Source organism: Colius striatus, chromosome 3 (assembly GCF_028858725.1).
Source record: "Colius striatus isolate bColStr4 chromosome 3, bColStr4.1.hap1, whole genome shotgun sequence".
Taxonomy (NCBI): domain Eukaryota; kingdom Metazoa; phylum Chordata; class Aves; order Coliiformes; family Coliidae; genus Colius; species Colius striatus.
In genome coordinates, this window is record NC_084761.1 from 25,755,548 (window position 1) to 25,779,640 (window position 24,093).

At 38.6% G+C, this 24,093-nt stretch overlaps 1 protein-coding gene across 3 annotated transcripts in view; it reads left to right on the forward strand.

Annotated features, from left to right (window-relative positions):
- AFG2A (AFG2 AAA ATPase homolog A) overlaps window positions 1-24,093 on the forward strand; it is a 203,624-nt gene that overhangs the window by 27,582 nt on the left and 151,949 nt on the right. For 2 of the 3 annotated variants that reach the window (XM_061994289.1, XM_061994290.1), the window contains exons 8-10: window positions 8,872-9,081; window positions 21,276-21,329; window positions 21,727-21,806. In XM_061994289.1, coding sequence (XP_061850273.1) covers window positions 8,872-9,081; window positions 21,276-21,329; window positions 21,727-21,806 — 344 coding nt within the window. The remainder of the gene's footprint in view (window positions 1-8,871; window positions 9,082-21,275; window positions 21,330-21,726; window positions 21,807-24,093) is intronic. The other variant, XM_061994288.1, reaches the window with a different exon arrangement.

The window sequence follows — 24,093 nt, forward strand, 5'->3', positions numbered from 1 at the left end:
GTAGATCTGAACAGTTGTGAAAGGAGAAAAGCAGAAACCAACTGCTTTGTAAAGCAGAAACCAACTGTTAGCATAGGTAGTCAAAGTGCATTGCAACAATGCTGTGAAGACACTGGTTGCTGTGAGTCATGTAAAGCTATTGACTAATTCTACATGCAGTTCAAACTGCTGTGACCTGAATGTCTTCAGTAGCATTACATGGTTTTAACTGAGTTCAGAACTAGATACTGTAGGTAGGTTTTCACTGTCAGTTAACTGTCAGGGTCTGTCATTTTATGAATGATTCTTTTAACAGTGCCAGGTTCATCTTCACCCCACTCACTGCCCTCTCAGTTATGTATTACAGGAGTTCAGTAGCAGACACAACGTATATTTGGTTGGGGAACTGATCTGCTTTAAGAAGACTCTAATCTGATTTAAGAAGATTCAGCAAAAGAAAACATTGCATTTAATCTTACTGAATGTTGACTTTGTGAGCCATTGTGCTGCTGTTTCTCATCAACTCCCCAAGTTTCGGAAGAAAACAGTTATGTCTCCTTTCGTAAAGATGAGTCATCTGGGAATTAGGTTACACAACTACAGACCCTTATTCCCAAACTATAGGAATGGGAAATAAAAATCTACGAACAGGATGCTGCACACAGCCAGCTCGGATATCACATTAGGCTTGTTAAGGGTCCACACTGTGCAGTGAAGTGCTGGGTGGAAATGCCTGGGCTGGCCCCAAACAGCTTTTCCTGGAAATGCTGTAGTGGCATCAATATCCGCAAGGGCTAATTAGTTCTGCTGAGAATGAGAGTTAATGTTGCTTATTGTGCTACTGGCTTTTAGGCTCCCATCATTTCCACTGTGATGTGCCTTTTTAGACATACCAACCGGTTTGGAAACAGACAGAGTGCTGCTAAACAACACAATACAGAAAGATGGAAGCAGGGTCTAGAGATACTGCGGGAAATCTGCTCTGAATCCAAGTCAGCCTACTGCCTGAGCTCCTGTTGTCCACTAAACCATCCTGCCAGTAGCTTCCTTGATTGTAATTTGCTTTTTATTTTTTAAATACCAGCTAAGTCACTGGAATACTACTGAAATTCATTCCTTTTTGAAAGGATGTTAACAACATAGCTCAGATTCCTTTTGTGCTGACAGGACATTCATTTTTACAAAACAATACATTTTCTGTGAAGATGTAAGGTAAATCTCAGCCCGGTTACTTGATGCCTATGGTGAGTTTTAAGTGAAATCTAAAGTACTAGATGCAAAAGATTTTGTGTTGTCCTGCATTACCTACCAAAAGAGGTGTTGGTATTCAGTTTAACCATTATTTCGTGCTGCAGAGTGACCAGCTTACCAAAATGAAGGTACATGTGCATGCTCAGAAGAAGCAGTCTGAATATCTGGAAATACTGATATAGCACTCCATGGAAGTCACAGTAGTGTAATTCCAGCATTGTACCACCACCACCGTTAAGGCTAATTACTCCCCTACCTCAAATACAAATGGTAATGAAGTGCCCTATGCCAGTTGAAGACCATGGGTCAGTTGAAGGAATTTGGTTATGCTGTGGCTAGGATGACTGTGCAGGGGAAGCAAGCAAAAGGAATCCTGGCTGCATCCCCCTGGTTAGGGGTGATTGCCCGCTCCGTGGTTTACAGACATCGGCAAGCAAAAAAGGAATTTTAAAAAATATATTTATTGTTATTAAGCATACATTTGTGTGACTTTGTCTTTACTGGCAAATAAGTATGTCTTATTCTTACTTGATTGTTAGTGTCTTAGTGCCAGTCACCTAGCATTTAATGTACTGTTATCCAGAGAATTTACATGCTTGATTTGTTGTTTGAAGCGCAGAATGTAACAGAAAATACAAGGCAGCTCTTAATTCCTTGGGTATTTTCCTTTTTTTGTTTTTTTTTAAGAGGAGTATGCCTTGAAGTCTCTTCAGAGGGACTTGGACAGGCTGGAACAATGGGCTGAGGCCAATTGCTTGAGGTTCATCAAGAACGAATATCAGGTCCTGCGCTGGGGCCACACCAACCTAATGCAACGCTAGAGGCTTAGGGCAGAGTGACTGGAAAGCTATCCTGCAGAAAAAGGACCTGGGGCTCTTAATTGATAGCCGACTGAGTATGAGCCAGCAGTGTGCCCAGGTGGCCAAGAAGGCCAATGGCTTCCTGGCTTGTATGAGAAATAGTGTGGCCAGCAGGGCCAAGGAAGAGATTATCTCCCCGTACTTGGCTCTAGTGAGGGCACATCTCAAATATTGTGTCTAGTTCTGGGCCTCTCACTACAAGAAAGACATGGAGCATGTCCAGAGACAGGCAACAAAGCTGGTGAAGGGTCTGGCAAAAAAATCTGATGAGGAGCAGTTGAGGGAGCTGGGAGTGTTTAAGTCTAGACAAGAGGAGGCTGAGAGAAGATACAATCACTCTCTACAACTACCTGAAATGTAGTGAGGTGGGGGTTGGTCTCTTCTCTCTAGTAATGAATGCTAGGACATGAAGAAATGGGTTCAAGTTGCACCAGGAGAGGTTTAGATTGGAGATTAGGAAGAACTTTTTTGCTGAGAGGGTTGTTAAGCATTGGAACGGGCTGCCCAGGGAGATAGTGGAGTCACCATCCCTGGAGATATTCAAAAGATGCATAGATGAGTTGCTGAGGGATATGATTTAGTTTAGTGATGGGCCTGGCATTGCGAGGTTAGTGGTTGGACTTGATGATCTTAAAGGTCTTTTCCAACAGTAACTATTCTATGATTCTGTAATACAGCTTTTTATGTTGCATGCTTCTATTAATGATTTTGGAGATGTGTTTACTTTTACATGCTTATTTTTGCTTCTCTCAATCAAATATGTATTTAACTGCTGTGATTGAAGTGTTTGATTGTGCTAATGTTTGCAGTCAATTGGATGCCAAAGTTCTCAGTTTCAGTAGAAACCAGATGTCTAAGAAACTAAATGAATGCAACTGCAGAGCAAGACATGAGTATCTTGTGTTGATACTGCTGTGTCTTTGAATGCTTTGCTGTTTAGTATTGTTATGCTTGAATGTCTACTCAACAGCTGTGGCTAACAAACTTAATTGCTCACTACAGAACTGATGCTAATAATTTTAATTTCTAAAAGAAATTCTGCCGGTTTACCCCGCTTTTCAGTACAGTGTTTTCAGTCCATGGACTTGAGCTACTTACCCATCCAACACTTTCCTTAGTTGGCTATTGGCCATGGTGTACTGTGATATGTTACGTGCTCTGCAGTAATTTATACTGACAGAAACTATTTTACTTATTCCTTTTGTTGCATTCTTAAAGAAATGTAAAAATTACACCTGGATATGCAGGAAACAAACAAGAAACAGAAAGTGTGAACTAGATAAGAGTCTGTCTTCCTTCAAGCAACCTTAAACTTGCTGTGTTTCACTTTGTTTTTGTTTTTGTTGACCAACATAACTTTGTGCAATCATCTGGTATTGATTCATCTCCAGAAACTTTCGGTCTGTAAGGATAGCCTTCTCTTCTGTTCTTCTTGCCCCAGAAGCTATCCTGCTAGAGAGTTAATTGTGTAAGTAAAGTAAATTTGTTAGAAAATCAGGGGTTACATTCCTTCATGTTTTGAAGTCTGACCTTAATGCTGTTTGTCATCTAAAAAAATCCTTGCTAAAAATAACTTCAAACACTAAATAAATTATCAACTATGATATTTTTTTCCAAAGAGAAAACAGAAGTTTGAGCTGCATTAATTATATCTGTTTTATTTGCTGTTTATTGCAGATATATTATTTATTTGGCAGCCCCATTGGCATGGATAGAACTTTTGGGCTATGCAGTTAGTTACATGTAAAACCATTGATGTACGTGCTGAACTAAACTGAGTCTTTTTGTGGTTTTTTAAATTTCTGTTTTTTTCAGATGGTGGGGTGTTTTTCATATGTCATTGCTTTGCAGTGACTGCGTGTCAATTGACTGAGAAGAGTTCAAGGCAACTTCTAAATAAAGCCACGAGTAAATGAATTATGATGAAGGGCTCCTTCCCTTATAGTCATGACACCTTTGCCATTTATGGGCTGTTGGGTTTTTTTTGAAGTTGGCATCATCTCTGATAGTGAATGAAAAGAATAGGGTTTTTATCATGAACTCCAAATTGTTTCATCAACACAGACCTGCTTCTTTGAAATCTGCAGAACTCTGAGTAGGTTGTAAAGAAAACTTGCTTTTCAAATCAGTCATAGCTTTTTAGGTCCTAGAATTGAGCACTAGTTGCTTGGCTGTTTAGAAGACTACTAGGCTAAATTGCTCTGCTGTCTTTTGAATTATTTAAAACCTGGAAAAAATTCTTACATGTATACTTGGGGTAGTAGCTAAAGATCAAGGAGATAAGTTAGAAGTGAGTTGTTTGGATGGCCTCCTGCAAGTCACTTCTTGGTGTCTGAGGATATTTGATAACCTTTATAGAATGCTTTACAATCTCCTCCTGAAAAGTGCTCCATGACAAGGTAGTTATTAGGGCTTTTGTCATTGAGATAAATGGAGCTCTTTTAAAAAATTATCCGTATTTTATTTATTCCAAACTCACTACTGGGAAGAATAAAGTGACTTTGGAATGGTAGGCAGTGAGACTGTGTGCAGGAAGAGGTGTTGGAGGCAGAGGTGCCACCATGTGGGGTTTCTTTTGTGTTCCTCCTTTCTGCATTCTTTTGTCCTTTCACTCCTGTCTGGGTTGCTGTGCATGTTGACTGTGACCAAAGGAAATGCAAAACACTTGCTGCCTGGTTCCACATAACATTCTAGTTTTCAGTTTTTACTGAACCTTGCTATATGTTGCAACCTTTTTAGAAGGCTACTCTTTTTGCAGCAGGGGTTTAGGAGAGAGAGGATGCACATTATAAATCAGATAGTTAATATTATGGCTCTTTGGAGAGTTGCACTGCAGTTGTTGTTCCTCCCTCTCCTATGGGTCTCTCTGAAATTTTGTTAAGTGCTATGGGTTTTGCTTTCCTGTTTCACTCCCTTTACTGTAATTCAACACTCGGATTTGAGTCTTTGCAGCCAAAAGGCTCTGGATGAAACATCCTTCACATGTCTGCTTTATTTCTTTATTGCTGCTGCTTAACAGCCTCTGGGGAATTGCTGCTCTGCATCGTATTCTGAGCTCTGTTGATCTGGGGAGAGCTAAAGATTACGGCAGTAATGAAATCTTGGTGTCTTACATGCTGTAGCAGAGCACTGTCTTTGTATGTGTAAGCTCAGCCCCAAGGCTAGTCTTTAAAACTATTTCCACAGTGACAAAGTATCACACTTCATTGCTTATAGTGCAATATCTTTCCTTTGAGTTCATGTGCAGGTAAGAGAAGTGTAGCTAGCTGCCTGAATGTGCACACTAGAATTTGTGTAAGTTGCAGTTAGGAAGTTACTGAGGATTTATGTGCAGAACCAGTCCACCTAGTTCTTCCAAGTTGATATGAATCAAAATGAATTCTTGCTTTTGAGTGTGGAGTGAGATTTTTTTTTTTTCCCACCATTTATCCTTTTGAAATGAGGAGAAAAAATATTTTGTTTAGGACTGGACTAGAATGTGAAAGTAGGCTTTTATTGGCTTTTTTTACTTTTAATACCATTGCTGCTTGAATTTCACACCTTGTATTATTATTAAATTAACAGAATTTTTGATTAGCTAATAATTTTCTTTTTTAACTCATAATGGGCAAGCTCACATTTAGTGGCTCTGTTGATAAGGTGCTGAGGGATATGGTTTAGTTTAGTGACGGGCTGGGCAATGTTAGGTTAGTGGTTGGACTCGATGATCTTAAAGGTCTTTTCAAACCTTAATGGTTCTATGATTGTATGTTTGGATGTCCTAACTCAATTGTCTCACTTCCCTTCCCAATTTTGCATATAAGCAAAGTCAGAACAGATCTACAGCTTACTGAAAACAACCTTCATATAAGGTGGCCCTACCTAACCTTTTCTGTACAATTCTATTGCTTGTGTTGCTATTAAATGATATGTAGTGAGTCTGAAAAATCATTCCAATAGTATCTCAGAAGACTTGTGCAATAGTCTGAATATTTGCAAGAGGTTAACATTTAGGTGTTTTCTTTCTGGCTTTTTTTGTGGTACAAAGTACCATTAAGGAATTTTGCCTTCTGTTGCTGAAAGTTACAGATAATTCCTGTTGGCTTGATTAATTTTAAGAAGTTCTTGTTCATGTTTGTCAAAATCTTTGTCTAGCTAGAAAGATATGATGATAGGAATGATTAGTTTACGTTTTATGAGATGTTAATAAGGATTGATACTGACAAATGAGAACAAGCTGATGTTATATGTCTTCTTCCCTAACAAAAAGTTGTTTAAAAATGCCATAGTTTAGTTTCGTGCAGGTTAAAGAGCTGCTAGGTAGATAGAATTAAGGACTGTAGGGTTAGGTAATATATATATTTATTTAAAGTAAAATTTAAAACACTCTGTTTCAGATCTATCTTGAAAACACCTTTTAGGATAAGGGAATATTGGGATTAACTGTTCTGAGTTCAATTATTTTATTCAACTGTGAAATTTGAGTGAAAAGGAGTGGTTTGTATGGGTAGAACAGTGACAAGATGCACGTGAGATCTCTGACACACATTTTCACTTTTTATAAACTTGTATGTTTGCTTCATTGTAATAAAAAAACCACAGTTGAATTTCTGTCTCTCATTGTGAAAACTCAGGTAGGAAGGGTGTATTCTTACCTTTAAGAGCTTAAAAGAGGTGTCTGAATTGGATATCTCCTCACCATCTGTTCCCTGTGAAGGAAAGAGAGAAACCACGTGTGAGCCCACCTGTCTGGATTTGGAAAGAGAGTTTGTACTATAACTGAATTGCTCTGTGAAGTCTCTCTCTTCTGATTGTGTTGGTGGCCCAAGCTCTCCAGCTCACTGTTTGGTGGTTGGAATTCATGCTCTTGTTTCCGTCTTCCTTTCCAATGTGGCATAGTTTCTCCTTTTACCGTTTTTGTAGAATTCATACAAAAACACTGTCATTTCAAGACTGGAGACTTGTGCACAACCTGTTTTCGTTTGTTTTCTGCCATTCCTTTGATGTGATTTGTGCAAGTTAGTCTTGCTTGTAGAATGAAGCAGCAGTTCAGAGGGGAATATTGACAGGTTGCAAAAGTTGACTTGTAAGTTATCAGAAGTAGCGTGCTGCTTTGGTAATGCCTCAATAAAATGCTTTCTTCCCCTGATACTGGGATACTCTACTGTGTCAGAATCAGTCTTCACTTTACTCTGACCTTTTCTGAATGTATTTCTCTTTTTTTAAATTTTCTTTCCCCATAGGGGAATCCTACTTTTGTCAGATCCCTCTGCTCTCAGATCCTTCTTAGTAGACAGTGGTGATCAGCTGTACATATTTCATACTTCTCCAAGCTTATAAAATAATTATTTAAGAAGCAGAGCTTGTTGGTCACTAAGAAAAAGAAAGATGGATGTGTTGTTTTGGCTTGTTTTTCCCTAGAGTTCCTGTAACTTATTCCTCCTGGTGTAAGAGAGATGATGTTCTGCAGGCAGCAGATTGGCAGCTCCTCACCTTCCAGTTAGCATTTAAACTCAGAATATTTATGAGAGGTTGTCCCCTGTGTATTGATCTTTTCTGTTTGCTTTCTGCTGTCTTTGTAATTTTCTTCTATATCAAAGACTCACAGTTGAGGAGAAGTGTTATTTGGTTTACAGATTGCTTGGACTTACACAAAAGAGCCTGCACCACACCCAAATGCTCTTTTTCTTTCACTTCAGTAGGAGACTGCATTGCCTCTCTGAGGGCTGCCTACTTTTAGTTTCCACTCTGTATACCAGTATCAGGAAAACAGCAATAGGGACAAGCCAGGAGAAAGGTGATACATTTTCTGTTAGTAATACTCCACTTGCCTTTCAAGTGTAGCGGACTTTCCAGAGCTGAAGGGTTATTTATGTCTAGTAAATTTTTAGAAGAGTGTTTTAAGGTAGAAGATCATTTGATTTAGGTGTGTCTTGACATGTTTAATATTTGAAGTGGATGGGAATGGATGGTGACAGGATGAAGAACAGGCAGGGGGATGTGGGGAAAACTCAGGTTTGTTGACAGCGATGCAGGGAGAGGTTGTATCTGTTTTGTGTAGGACGTTTTAGTTCTGTCCTGATGTATACCTAACAAACTTGTCTTCTGTCTCCAGCAGAGCAGTTTTAACTGGAGTTGGATTTGAGTATTGCTCTTTTGTGTGTGTTTTGGTTTTTTTTTTTCTTTTCTGTAGGTAGTTGTCTTTTTGGAGAATTGCTTGTTGTCAAGCTTCTAGTCAAATCTCCCGTGCTCAAGTCTTATATGAGAGTGATAGTGTTGGAAAGTGAGTAAACCCCCAAAACTTCTAACACTAAGTCCTGTTCAGCTTAGTGGGATTATACAGCTGAGATCAGGGCCTTGCTCTCCAGCAGTAAGTAAAACCAGCTTGAGCTCATGCAGTCCTTTCCTTCAAGAAAGACATCAAAGTAATTTACAAATTCTACATCGGCATCACATTAAAGAGCAAAAGAACTAAGTTGTGACTTTGCTAGTGATCATGCAAAGTGTTGCTGTCTGTGTGATCATGCTGTCATTTTATTGTTATTTTTCTGTTTTATTATTGACCTTTGAAGTTGGTATGAAATATTTTACCTACATCTTCCAGCATAAAACAGGCCTAATACCCTTTTACCTTCTGTGACTTTATTAATTGCTTCTTGATTAAAAAAAGGGTCTTTGAAGAAGTAACTTGCTAAAAACAACTTCATGAAATAACCAGTACATATTCTATAAAGCATTTTTGTTTTCTTTTTTAATAGTTTTGCTCCATTGTCTAAATTCAGAAAAATGTTCTGCTTTGCAGGTAAGTTGGTCAGACATAGGAGGACTAGAAGATGTCAAGCTGAAACTGAAGCAGGCAGTTGAATGGCCTCTCAAGCATCCTGACTCATTCATGCGAATGGGGATTCAGCCTCCAAAAGGTGTGCTGCTTTATGGACCTCCTGGGTGCTCAAAAACAATGATAGCAAAAGCTTTGGCTCATGAAAGTGGTCTCAACTTCTTGGCAGTGAAGGTAGGCCATTTAGTCATATGTTTTCCTGTGTAACAATTGTTTCCTGGTTTCCAGTCCTAGAATCCATCATGTTGCCTATGCTACAGAAAACCAAGGAGGGGTTTTGTTTTCTTATGTTTTTAAAAAATATATAATTTAGTTTGTCACATCATGGAAATTGAGTGTTGGATGGATGAGGAAGCTGTATAGTGTCACTCTAATTATTGTTGTTACTGAAAATATTTTTTTAAATGGAAACAATGAAATTCTTAAAGCAGTATAAATGAAATCCAACTCTGGATACTGGGTAGGTCTTGTTACTGTTCTAATTACTTGCTTGCATGGAATTATCATTTTATCTCTCTTCATTTTGTTAGGAAAGTCACTTTCTTTATCTTACTGTTGATGTTTCATTACAGATTTTTATTGCCACCTTTGCCTTTTTTTCAAAGGAAATAGTTCCATGTCAGTTTTTAGAAAGTTTGCAAAACTGGGTATGTCTGGAATATTCTTGGATAAGCAGGATATTCTCTCAGTGTTAAGAAATACTTCAAGTACAGAAAAGATTTAGATTTCATTGACTATGAACCAGTGTAACTGATTACTGTGGGTTGTAAGGAAAACATTTGAATGGAAGTTGTTTAATAATAATAATACTACTGAGTTGCAGTGTGTAGGGAGGAAAAAATGAGTGATTCCACATGGGATAGTCTTGTGGCTGTGTCAGAATGTTAATGAAGTGCAAGAAAAAACATTTGTTTTAAGTATTTTAAAAGTATCTCCTTTTGAGCAGTAAGATCATATACTGTTGTCTGTTGACCATCTCTTTACTGACAAAGCCTCCTGTGTTGTTAGTTTCTACCCAACTTCCTCCTCTGCCCATCCTTTCAGACACACTGTAACTGTAGCTCTGGATCTCATCCTCTCTGGGAGCATAGGCAGTTGCACTGACCCTGAAGTCAGCAGCCCTTTATTGCCTGTGCTTCCTGATACTGCAGACAGGCTTCTGGGTCATGGTCACATCAACAAGAGCAGCCTTGGAAATCTCAGCCCTTAAGAAACAGTACCTTTACTACCTCTTCCATAAAGACAAAGTAGTTCTTTGTACTCCAGTTACTGGTAAACAAGGTAACCTTCTCCTCTCTCTGCTTGAAAGAAAACATTCCTCTTTGTCTGCCAAAAGCAGACTGAGAGCCTGAGAGGGTTAGGGAGAAGAGGTAGCAGCCTGAAAAAAAAAAGTTGCAAGTAAATGTTGTTGTTATCCTGTTTTCATCAGTTGTAGCTACATCATTGTCACTGGTGCAGTTAATTGTCCAAAAGTAAAAGACGTCTTGTGGTGAATAGGAAGTATCCAAAGAGGCACTGATAAGAAATGCTTTTGTACAGTAATGCAGTGTTTCTTAGGGAGGAGGAGGGGTGGGTGGGCAGGGAGGAAGTTCTGATGCTACAAACTCCCCTGTCATTTACAAGATGCAGCAGAAGTGACTGGCTTGGGAAAACTGCCCTTTATTTCCTATTGGTTTAAAGCCCTTGGACTAGAATACTAGTTGTATATTCCAGGTAAAGATGTTTCAAAAGGCACATCTCTGGAGCATGCGCAGCCATCACAGAGTCACCGAATGGTAGGAGTTGGAAGGAACCTCTAAAAGATCTTCTTGTCCAACCCTTGGATAGCCTTGGATATGTTGATCCCATGGAAGGAATACAGCCTACTTTCTCTAATATCATGTTTGCTTCTTAGACAGAAAAAGCAACATCCATCATGTACTAAATGTGTTAAATATCATCGTCTGTAGCATTTCTTAAAGCTGAATAGGCATGAATTAATTTCCACTGCATGTGTTGCTGCAATAAATCCAAAATAGATGAGTGTGTGGTTTTTGGTGGTTTTGGGGTTTAATTTTTTTTTTTTTTTTTTTTTTTTTTTTGAGAGAGGATTTTTCTCTTCTTGCTTATAGTCCTATTAATTTTCTCATCTTTTATGTTATGTCTCAAGTATTTGTCCTTGGAACTCATATCTGGGTTTTTGAAATGGAAGCATGTTTCTTGATAATTTACTTTTCAGACTTGTATTTTCCTGCCAGTCTCTCATGGCCCAAATAAATAATTCTGATGAAAAGTGTCAGCTGTACCGTGTGTAGGATACATATACTCTTTCAGGATAGTTCAGATGGCTCAGGTTCTTGGGTCCTTCTTGAGAACAGATTGCAGACAGGAGGCCTAGCTCTAGCTGTGGGAGCCTGCTGCTGCATGCTATCTCTCCTTGTCTTTGAAATCTGAGAAGAAAGAGTATGTTACATGCAACACTTACATAGTCCAGTAATTTTTAGAAGATAGACCTATTACATCTGTGTGCTACATTTAAGATATGTGGCCACAGTAAGTCCAAGTATCTGAAGAAGCGCTGAATGTACTCTACTTGTCTGAGTTGAACTGTCCTGCTTGATTGCAACAGGTACTGCCTCTGCCTCAGCCTGCAAAGCCTTCCAGAGCCAGAAGTGTTTTCCAGATGTGTCTGTGCAGTTTGGGCATCTGACTCTTAAATAAGGGACTTCAGCTGGATTATATGTAATTGGTTAAGATGTGACATTTCCACGTGCCTTGGGCATGGCGGGTTGTCATGATGATGTAGAGACACAGTCAAAACGACGCAGCCTCCAGCCCATGTCTGATTTGCCTCTAATAAGGTTTGGAAGATGGACAAAGTCTAGATGTAATTTCTGGGCAGAGGAGCTGAAGAAAATAACGTGATAACAGATGTTTGACGTTGCATCCTGTTCTCTCTTGAAATCTATTGTGAAGTTTGAATGGTTAGTGTTACAATGAATGTAGCCCTTTTGTAAACATGCTCTTTGATATTTGGCCAAAACTTTTCATAGCTCTGTTTTCACCAAGATGGGTGACCTTTTGCTTTTCCATAGAACAGCAGTTGGTTGGTTTGTTTTGCAAAGCAATCTTGCATATAATTCCTATGGGGAATAGTTTATTTTTATTCCTTCACTTGACTTTCTTTGTCTCTAGTAGAAAAGATCTGCCAAATTTAATGTGGAGGAGGTTGTCAACTACCTTCCAGAGGATGGCTCTTCCTGCTCCCTCCCACCACTCCTTTTTCTAAATCTCTTGCAGCATTGAGGCTTTTTTAATTTGTTTTGTTTTAGTGGTCATCTTGATTATTCCTTCCTCCTAAAACTCTTTTACAAAAAAGACAACTGAATTGTTCTCAACTTCTTGGAGAATTTTCAGTGTTTTCTAGTCATGGATACAAGCGAGTATAAGACTGTGTGAAGGAATGAATTAGGATGTTTTTTTCATTCTTCAGGATTAAACATCAGTCTTGATTTACCAATAGCTTTTGATCTAGTTTGAATTCTTATTTCAGTCAGGCTTTTATGCATTTTTGTACTTCACACTCCTTTTGTGCTCACCACAAAGTTTGTAGCTTTATTTTGAAATTTAATTTATGCATTTCTTTTACTAATAGGAAAAGAAAATTGTATACAGATCTAGACTTATCACTATTAATAAGATGGGGGATAACATTTTCAGCTTCTGCCAGGCTGATGACACTTCTCTCACATACAAGTGTCTCTATGACATTTTTGCTTTAGATATCCTCTAGCTTTCTGCAATTGAATATGAAAAAATTGAAACCCTTTGTCACCGTGTTATTTCTGTGTGCTTTTTTCCCCCCTTTTGACAGTTTATGTGGTGGTTATCTCTCTGTACTGTTTTGACAGTTTCTGCGCTTAAGGTCAGCATTGCCTGGCTTCTTTCTTGAGATCTGTGTTGATAAGACCACTACGATTTTATGGTGATATTGTAAGAATATTTTTTGAGCAAACTGCCATGGCTTGCTGTGTGGCATAGATAATTACATCTGTGTTTTCTTGCGTCTTAGTTTATTTAGATTTTTTATGACTGCCCTCTTGGATTTTAAAAGAATTATTTTAGTTTGTATTTAGGAAATCCTGTCTCATTGTCTTATGCTAAGAACCTAATGAATATTGCTGCTTGGATTTTCTGTTGCTTTTATGGGAAGCAACTGGCAGAGAATCTGTGTGAATTTTTTTATCTCTTACTGTTGTGACATGTAGGTAATTAACATTACTACCTAATAGGAAAACCATTGTGCTTTTTTGATTTTAACCTGTCAAAATCAACACTGAAGTCTACTCTTATGGTGTCAGCTGGGAGGCAACCATCATGGTACCAACTTGGGTAAACTCCATCACCAATGTTATGATGCATTCCTGAGCAGGCAGTCCTGTAAGGGCCATATAGACTGGAAAATCCTTTTGCCCCTTCAGTTCCCATAGCTCGGGATGGTACACGTTAGGGGAATATATGTTGTTGATGTTACCCTGCAGTGCATTATCTTCTACTTATTCAGCCTGCTAAAACCAGAGGGAGACTTTCTGCTGTTTTCATGAGACTTTTGCTCAGGATTATATCAACAGGAGATACAGAGTTCTGTTTGCTGTCCAAAAAACAGATTACCTGAGTTTACAGAATAAATAACAAGAAAAATTATGTAACTTCTATATGTTTGATATGGCTTTGGAAGTGTCATTTTCCTCTTGCTGCTTTGCACTTTTTAATATTTATTTAAAATCAAAACTAAGGCAAAAACTCACTTAGTGATAATGACAAAAACTGTCTTGAATTTTCAGAAAATTTACACCTCCAAAAGTTAGACTCCTTGTAATTCAGCTGAGAGAAACCAATTATTGTAAACATGAAGAAGAAATGCTTAAAAACCCTCCAACCACCCAAACCCACCCGTGACAGTAATTAGTCTTTAAGGATGTTGACACTGAGCAAACTAATGGTACAGATATTATTAACAGTATTATACTGTTCTAAAATATTCTTTGCATTCGTTAGGAGTTCCAACTATGGTGTGTGTGGGGGGGGAAAAAAGTTAGAAGATATTCCTGCCATATTGTTTGCAGTTCCTTATGAGCTTGGGCTGAAGGAATCTTTTCTTTTTTCAATTAGAAGTAATTACAAAAAATATACGCTGTTCTCACAGCTCTGTCTTCACCTTGGCTTGATTTAACTTCCTGTATCACGCTGCCGATGCATTTTGTACCACTCCCTGTGTTTGACATGTGCTTAAGCTTAGTTTGTCATCTGGGTCAATTATGTCAAAATATTTTCCAATTGAAGTTTCCTCTGCTTTTCCCTTCAGCTCTTGGCTGTGGCAGCTCAAACAGATTAATGAGGCTTGGAAAGGCCAACTGCTTTGCTTTGTGAAGAACTGTCACTGAATTTTGGGAAGATAGTTTAGCCTTGTGATGGGGATTTTAGCAGGCAGAAGCATGAAGTAAGAAAGCTTGATGCCTTTAACTAGCTAAGCAAAATATTTAATATGAAAAATGAAGAAGCTTATGGTTTTATGAGAAGCTCTGGCAAACATTTGATAGAATTTCCAAAAATATCCATAGTAACACATTTACAGTAACTCCTTAGTTAACTAGCAGATAGTGAAACTAACTGTATTTGCAAAATTTGTTTAACACTTTGCAAGGGATAACATTTTGAGATACTTCAATGAACTCTTTTAACCCTGGAGCTATCTTCATGTTTTGTTCAACTAAAAATAAAATAAGGCATTCATCCATTCATGCCATAAGCGAATCTGCAAGCAGAAAGTGATTAAAAATAATCCCTTGTCTCTGTTTCCTTGTCCCTTCTCAATTACTTTGCAAGGTTAATTTTAATTAGCACTTAGTTTCTCTCTTCATGTTACCAAGTGTTTGTAAGCAAACAGGTAAAGGAGCAATCATGGAATGGGGTGTTGCTGGAGGGGCTAATTGCTAGCAGCTGAAGTTGTTTTGCAGCATGGATGGCTAGTTTTGTGTCATCTTCCTGTATGACTTTTGATCCCACATGAATACTTTCCTGATGGTGCCAAGCCTGGTCCTAGACAGAGTAGTGGATGGCAGCTGTTTAGCCTGTAGGTAAAAGGGGTAGTGAATAGGAACGGGTGCTGAAAATCTGTGATGAATGGGAAGGACTTGCAAAGGTGGACAGGGCAAGTGAGCAGGATAGGTTATTTAAAATCTGCTTCAACTTTGTCATGATAGAATTTCACCTCTGTCTTGATACTGCTGTGCCTGTGCTGGTGCAGTAGTCTGTAAGCTTGCAAATGAATAAATTTGTTGGGCAACTATGCCCAAGTTCTGAACAGGGCAGTCTCTGAAGGCACTGGTTCATGCATTGAATTTAATTTGATGTTTCTGGTCAGTTCACTCCATACCACAAATATTGGCTGTAAAGAAGCCTCAAAAGATTTTCGTTCAAGTTTGCTAGTCGAGGTAAATGGCAAACAAGTTAATTTTGAGGCATACCAACAAAGAAAAATACATTTTTGCCTTTGCATTTTGATTACGCTGCTTTTAGCAACTTCGCTGCAAGGATTGAGGATGACAACTTTTTGCTAGTCTGCTTACTTGGAGACCACAAGCACCTGTTGAAAATGGAGTTTTTAACACAGCAGACAGGTGTCAACAAGTTTTTAAGATCCTATGGAATGCAGAACAGAGGGAGAGGAAGTGATTAAAATGGTGTGTGGCACTCTGCCTGGAGTTTACTTGTGCTGTGTTGCAGATTAAATCATTAAACAACATTGAAAGAGAAGCAGTAGGCTTTATTCTTAACAAGCAAATATAATGCATTTTCTGAGCAAATATTTTTCTACATTAGTGTAACCAATTACCAAATCACATATGTACAAGCTTTACGTTAGAAACAGCCTTGCTGTTAAAATAAAGGAAATCTCTCTGTTTATCTTGTTAACTCTCGTTCCTGCAGCCAGCCCGTGTCACATAATGCTTTGGTTTGACTGTGGTAGGGATAGGATAGCATTTTGACATTGAGATTACTGTATTAAAAGACTAAGTAATTTCTGAGTCTCTTCCAAATCAAGTTAATATTGCTATAGTAGATCATTTCACATTCATTGTCATGGATCTGTAAAGAATAAATAAATTAAAAAAAAAAAGGCAAGGAAGCAAAAATACTGGTTTTAACTCCATGAAATATGTACTAGTAGAGACAGGATCAAAATTTGCTTCTCTTGGAAGGAGCTGGCTGTCTATGCTCCTTCTGCAGTCTGATGAGAAATTAACATGTCAGAATGAGGTACACTGAATGAGCAAGGTAGATATCTATCTGTCCAAATCACTTAGTGTGTATATCTAAGTCAGGTGCAAATGTCTGAGTGTGAACATTGCCCTAAGTACACATTGAGAATGGTTGAAAACTAATTTTGGCACCCTTAACTTTTGAGATTCACACTACAGAGCTCTGTTTGTAGATACTTATTTGAAATTAGATATTAATTATGGTGATTATCTTAATGTCTCATCAGTTCTACTTTGAACATGGCAAAGAAGGAATTGCATTATCTATTGTAGAGTAACAATCTTAGGATGTGATATAAATTCTTTAATTGGATTTTTAAAAAACATGAATCATACTACATGGCTGACTGTAGTGGTTTTGCCTGGGTTGGGTTTTTGGTAGCAGGGGGCTATATGGGTGGCTTTTTTAAACAAAGAGCTGCCAGAAGCTTCCCCTGTAGCTGACAGGGCTAGTGCCAGTCAATTCTAAGATGGACCCCACAGCTGACCAATGCCTGGCCAATTAGTGACTGAGGTAACACCTCTGTGAATAACATATTTGAGAAGTTGTTGCACAGTTGCTAAACAGCAGCAGCAACAGAGAGTAAGAAATTGAAAAAATTTCTGCAGACACCAAGGTCAGTGGAGAAGGAGGGGGAGAAGGATGACCAGTGATGAGGACCATGGTCATGCAGCTGTGACCCTGCAATCCATGGAGGCCACCGGGGAGCAGAAATCCACCCGCAGCCCGTGGAGGACCCCACGCTGGAGTGGGTGGATGCTTGAAGGAGGCTATGACTCCGTGGTAAGTCCACATTTGAGTAAGTTCCTGGCAGGACCTGGAAGCCTGTGGGGAGAGAGGAGCCCATGCTAGAGCAGGTTTGCTGTCAGGACTTGTGATCCTGTGAGGGACTCAGGCTGGAGCAATTGGTACCTGAAGGACTGTTCTCCTGGTGGATGACCCACGTTAGGGCAGGGTGTGAGGAGCTGCACCCATGGGAGGCCCCATGCTGGAGCAGTTCATGAGGAACTGTAGCGCATGGGAAAGACCCACACTGGAGAAGTTCATGAGGGACTTTCTTCCATGGGGAAGGGCCCCACAGTGTAGCAGTGGGAAATGTGATGAAGCCTCCCCCTGAGAAGAAGCAGAAGCAAAGTCCATTTGTTATGAACTGACTGTAATCCCCATGCCTGCACTTCTGGAGGGGAAGGAAGGAGAATCCTGGGAAGAGGAAGGAGTGTAGGGAAGTGTTTTAAGGTTCGTTTTTATTTCTCATCTCCCTGTTCTGATGGTTCGTTAATAAATCAAACCATTTTCTCCCCAAGCTGAGTCTGTTTTGCCCATGACACTAATTGCTGAGCAATCTCTCTGTCCTTATCCTGACAAACCTCTTGTTATATTTCTCTCCCCCCTGTCCAGTTTAGGAAGGGGAGTGATATTACAACTTGATGTGCATCTGGCACCCAGCCCGGGTGAAACCATCACACTGACATACTTTAGTTGTCTATGTTAGGGCCCAGAACCTGTATGGGTAGTTATGGCAGTATATTTGAAGATAGTAGACGGAGCTGTTTGCTGGAGAAATCTGTAGCTGTGTCCAACTGCTTCAATAAGCCTAAATGCATAACTTACCTATTGTCTAAATAGTAAAAAAAATTCTTTATAGAAGGAAGTCACCCACTAATTTTCCTATAAGTTGAAAGTCACTACACCAGTATTTTGAGCTGGAAAAAAAAAATCTGCACAAATGATTTTAAGCACTGCTTAGAAATATTACTGATACTCTTTAACTTCAGGCATACCAGATGTTCCTCTTAAAGTTTAGAAGCACTTTGTGAACTTCTGTCGTATCTATATGTACACAAGTGTATCTCATGTTGCAGCCTGTATATAGGGATTTTATCTTTTGTGCAGTTAATCTTTCCACAGCTTATTCTCATCATATTTTAAAAGTAAGGAGGTTTTTTTTCTTGCTTTTTCATTTCCAAAAAAAATGATTAAAAATCTACACCCAACCCAGACCGTAAACAACTGGAAGGTTTTGTGATACAAGGGGAATGTAGCTTGTAAATAAGGATGGGATAATCTTTAAACAGACCTGGAAACCTTCTCTACTTTGAAGCTAAATAAACAAAACTCATCAGTATACAGTGGGCCTGAATTGGCAGATTTTATACTATTACTCTGGATTGTAGCTCACAAATGGTATGCTTATACACATGGTTAAGCTACAACTGCTTCTGCCAATTTCCAGCTTCAAATCTTTTGCTGGTTTTGGAGTCACCATGCAAATGGCCAGAAGGAATGGGCTTTATTTGTTCACATCCTTTTGTATGGAAGATGTCTTGTTGCAGGGGGAACTAGAGCTTGCCCAGTTCTGTTTCTACATCCAGTTTCTTTGAACATTTCTAGTTTTTGTGTTGTGGTTTTAAAGTGGTTGCCTGAGATGAAATGTACACCAAATCCTCCTCTTCTGTGTGCGCTTTCTCTTGTTTTGGAGTCTCTTCTGTATTCCTGTGCACAATAAGAGTTCCAAGCTGCTTGCAATAAAAACCTTGTGATATTGCTCATCAGTGGTGAACTAGGAGACTTTCAAATCAATTGTCATGAAAATTCTCCATGAAGAGGTGCAGGTCATTAATATATTGTGGTCTTTTGCCCCAAGTTGCTGCTTAATGAAGAGAAAAATGGAGAAAAAAAATCTCATGTTAAAGCTTACAGTGAAACCGTACATTCAAAATAATTCTCTTTGGAAACATTTTAAACAATGTTTATTGCTTTGATGTTGCCTTGATCATATTTTAATGCTTAATTAAAAATAAAACTCCAAGCATCTGAAATTATATTGTACCTGAAAGCTCAAAGAGAGTAGTTTTTGTTTTAACTATTTTTTCTTCTCAGACAAAAAAGAAAATGTGAAGCTATTTGATGTTGTGTTGTCCTAGCAGAGTATACGATTGGCACAGATGTATACGATGTTGGTTTCCATGAGAGTACTGTTGTGAATAAAGATTACTTACAAGAATATATAAGAGCATGAAAGACAAGGTCCACAGGCCCCAAGAAGAAGTTAGTTAAGGAAATCTATAATTGTGAATAGAATCTTCAGAGGCTTCTCAGCATATCAGCTCAGTTGAACAGCAAACTAGACAGAAAAAAGAAGACTGCGCCCTTGTTCCTTAAGGATTTGTTAGGCTCATGCTATCAGATTCCTCATCTGCACTGAATGTGATGAATGGCAGGGGCCTGGAGCAGCTGGGTGCTGTCTCTTTGAGCTGCAAGCCTCTTCTGCACAAACTGCTGCATGCTGTCATGTTTGGTGTCTATAGTGAAAGGCTCTATGTTTCTGTCTCTTAGCTTGTTTTTTCCTCCTCTCTTTCTTTCCTGCACTTGTTTCCATAAAAATACCCAACAGATTCAAATTGTGAAGTTGTCAAAAGCCTCCAGGTGACACTTTAACTTCAGCTACTGCAGCAGTTGCTTTAAGAGTGGATGGTGATGAAAGGAAGCAATGCTAATTTTATCATTTATATTTCCTAGGGACAAGGCACAAAGTGCTCTTCTTCCATCCCTTACACAATTGCTTTTACCTGTGTGATTCCCTAGGTCTGGTTACTGCAGTATACTCCCATGTCCTTTGGATAATGGACAGCTCTTTGAGAATAAATAAATACATAAAAATAGGGGCATAGCATGGATGCTTTGCTGATACCAGATAACTTGTGCTCTAGAGTATATGCTTTTTCCCCATGCATATGTGCAGGTACTTTCCTATGGTGACAGTGTCGAAGTAAAGTCAGTGCATTAACTTTTAGTACAAAAATGAAAATGAGTGCAGAGAAGGGAGACTGCAAAACAGTGTGCTACATTTTTAGAGTAATGAATCTGTATTCTGCTGATCTGGGTCCAAAGTCAAGACGATCCCATTCAAAGGGATTGTAACAGGAGCTCTGTCATTGCCAATGTATAAAAGTGAGTCTGCCACACATTTTAAATTCTAACATACCATCTGTTTAATGCTGCTTTACTGTTCTGGGCTGAGCATTACCTTAAAGTACTCACAGCTGTGAAGCACAGGAAAGTTGTTCAGTTTTCTGACTGTCATTTCTGATTGTGAAGGATGTTGTTTCTGCTGGTGAAATTATGAGGACACCTGTTCTCTGGAAAATAGATTGAAGTCACCCACTTTTTTTCTACAGAACAGCAGATAATAATCGTTGGTTGGGACTGCAGGTCAATGCTGATGCAAACCAGGCTGAAGTCAATGAGTCATTACTAATCCCATGGAACTAGTTCCATTAGGAAGTATTATTTCAGCAGCCTGTCCTACAGGATACAGCAGAACAGGAAATATTCTTACAGTTCTCCATAATTTTACTCTTTATAATTGTAAGTACTCGCTGAAGACTCTTTGATCTGTTACTAGTGGGCTAGTTTGGCCTGTTACTAGTGGACAGGGCTTGGAAGTATGTTAGGCATCGCAGCTAGCACTAGCAGTTGTGCTTGGCAGAGAAGTGAAGAAATGTGAATGAAGTAAAACACTGAACTGCTTTCTCACTTGGATGAAATGCCTCATGGAGGGTTTTCAGGTGTGCTACTATGGGAGCTTCTTCATTCTGAACCTGAAAACTGTCCAATTTAAAGAAGTGCGGTTACATATGAGTTTAAGTCACTGTTTTGGTGCTTGGCTGGACAGGATGCACATTTGGAAGTGCAAATAAATGCTTTTCTGAAATACATATTTTTTGATGATTTGCAGTCCTCTTATTGCTGTTGTTGAGCCAACAGCGTTTAGGAACCTCTAAGCATTTTGATTGTTTTGATAGTTCCATTTCTTGTGAAAGTATTTCTCTAGGAAAGTATTCTGATGAGAGGAGTAACCTGCATGCATAATTACATACATGCACAGTGCTATAACAAATGGAGGAAAACTTGGTGCAGGTATAAGGTAAGTCTAAAAATGCAGAAATGAGACCTGCAGGTGACAACCTAGCAAAATTCCTCAACACTGAGCACTGGCAGATTGGCTCATTCATTTTGTATGTAAATGTAATGTGCTTTTAAAACTTTTTTTTACATTTTTGCAGGGCCCTGAGCTGATCAATAAATATGTTGGTGAGTCTGAACGAGCAGTGAGAGAGGTGAGAAAGGGCAGACATACATATAAGATTGATTTTAAACTTTGAAAAAAAAATTATTTGGGTTTAAGTTTAAAAAAGAAGGGAAAAAAAAGGCAAAGGAGATGTTTTGTGTTGATCTTCTTTCTGTGTCAGCCTAGTGATGCATATCAAATCTGGGGTCCAGTAGCAGTTTGCGCTATAAGCCTGCATCACCCAGTGTAGTGAATAATTTCTACTAAGTCTGGGTTTTTTTTTTTTGTTTGTGGTTTTTAATTTTGTTGGTTTTGTTGTTTTGTTTTTTTTAAGACAGCAAGACTGTTCTGTGATGGTCTGTATCTTTTGAGGTGTGGGGGGGTGATAACATTCTGTAAAAATTTTCCATCCTTTAAAACTGAGTGTTTCATTGTTATTTTTCTAGATCTTTAGGAAAGCCAGAGCAGTGTCTCCTTCGATTCTTTTCTTCGATGAAATAGATGCCTTGGCAGTTGAAAGGGGAAAGTAAGTAATCCTGTTAGGAAAGTCACACATGATATTTTCTGATAAATTACTCTTACATTGTGCAATCACAAGTGTGTTACCTTTCTAGGATTATTTTGTTAAATGTATTCATTCCACATTCATAAGGACAGCATTTATGCCTTCTACTCAAGCACATTTAACTTGACATAAACAGGTAAACTGGTGGAGTTCTTCCTTTCTCATCTCATTAGCAGCAATGATTCTACTGGTTCTCATGCCCTTTGGCTCTTTTCTGTGGTTTTAGCTTGCATTTATTTCCAGTAACTAACTCCTTTCTTTTCCCAGGGTTGTTGCGCTGGGCTAATATAGTATGTCTGTGAAGCAAACAATATGGTGATGTCCTGTATAACATGAATTACCAAGGAGACTACTAAATGCCCAAATTTAGACTTACCTTTAAATATTTTTGCCAGATTGGGAAAAACTTCATGACAAGATTTGGGAACACTTAACATCCTTTCATGTGTGACATTAAAAAGGGATTATTGTGCAAGGAGATAACAATGTTGTTTTTAATATCCTGCTTTGTGATGATTCTGAGAGATATTTAGCTCTTGTCTGAATGAGGATTATAGCAGATTTTTGTTGAATTACTATAGCATTTAAGATTTGACAGGCTCTGTGAGTGATCTTTCTTAGATGATACCTTCTATAAAATACTATTACTTGTAAGTACTTTTTTTCTGATTTATTTTGCATGAAAAACTAACAAATGTACAAAGTATTTGCCCAGTTTAAAGGCACATCATAACTTCATCATTTTTCTGCAAAAGAAACTACCTCGGTATCGATACAGATTCCTTTATATTGTAAAAGGGTCATTTATATCTGCAGAAAAGGTGTCCTTCAGACATTTCAGCAACACAAATTGTTTACTTTGCTGCAGTGGGGTTGGACTAGATGGTCTCTAAAGGTCCTTTCCAACCCCTACCATTCTGTGATTCTATGTGTGACATAAAGCTGCCCTGTGAAACTGCTAAGAAATTAACATATTTTCTGTTGAAAATGCAAAGTCTGATAGAGGCAGTGTTTATCAGCATCATTCTCATATGCAACATATGCAACTGTGAAATTTGTAAACTAGCTAGAAATGTTAGCTAACCCATGGCACATACTGAAAGGTCTACCTGCTAATCACAGCACAGAAGCTGCAAAAATGTGTGCTGGAATCAAGCCAGTAGAGGGGGAAAAAATAAATCCCCCCCTGCTGCAATTCTGAATGTATTTGGCTTTCAGAAACACCATTTCATCAAGATAAAAACCTTTTGGAAAAATAAGCCATAGTATATTATAATCAGCCTTTTCACACAGTGTCCTAGAGGGGTTGAGTTTATTTGTTTGTTTCATTCTTTTAGGGAGTAAACAACTCAATTTTACCTTACCTGGAATTGTTTGGAGGCTGGGGTGGGGGCTGGCTGTGTTAGTAGGCCTGGCACAGCTTGCTGAAGAATGTGGTATGACCTGCTGCAGTTGTGTTTTGCTGGAGACATCTGGTTTTGGAGCTTTACAGAAAACAGGGTGGGACACACAAATATTTCATTGTCAAATCTGAACCAGATGGGAGGTAAAATATGTAGCAGAGTTCTCATAAAATTCATCTGAAATTAAATGGTGTAGGAAACCAGACAAGGCACTTATTAGAAATGGGTTTTTTTTACAGGCTGGCTTTGCACAGTAGGAATTTGCAAATGCATTAGAGATGCTAACGATTTGTGGCCTCTGGAGATCCATTTCCTGTACTATTACTAGCCATACTGAAGTTTTCAAGGAAACACCTGTTTATATTGTCTCCCTGTTCCCTCTGTTGGTTGAATTAGTTTTTGCTGCCTTGTCAGTGAAAACTACTCTGTGATATAACTTTGTAAAAGTTTTTTCTCTCAGTTTAAATCCTTGGTACAGTTCTGTGGGCTTTGTACAGCATGTGCTGCATCCCAAATCTCCTGGGTAGTTAACTTCTCCTGATCATAACAGGATGTATCCAGAGATACAGAGAAGCCTAAACTGTTAGGTTCTGAGAGTATAGTTTTGTTAGTTTTACATGTAGTTCAGATCTGAAATACAGATGTGCAGTAACAGTGAGTAATTGCTTAATGCTTCTGCTCTTCAAAGCACTATGCCAAGTATTTATTAACCTATTATTGCTTGTTTAGATTTGACTAAAGCTTGTGGGTTTAAAACACAAATGTCTTGCTCCCAACCTTCTATGGAGACCACTTAACAATCTCTTCTCATCAGCACACAGTTAGAAAATAATAGACTTTGCAAT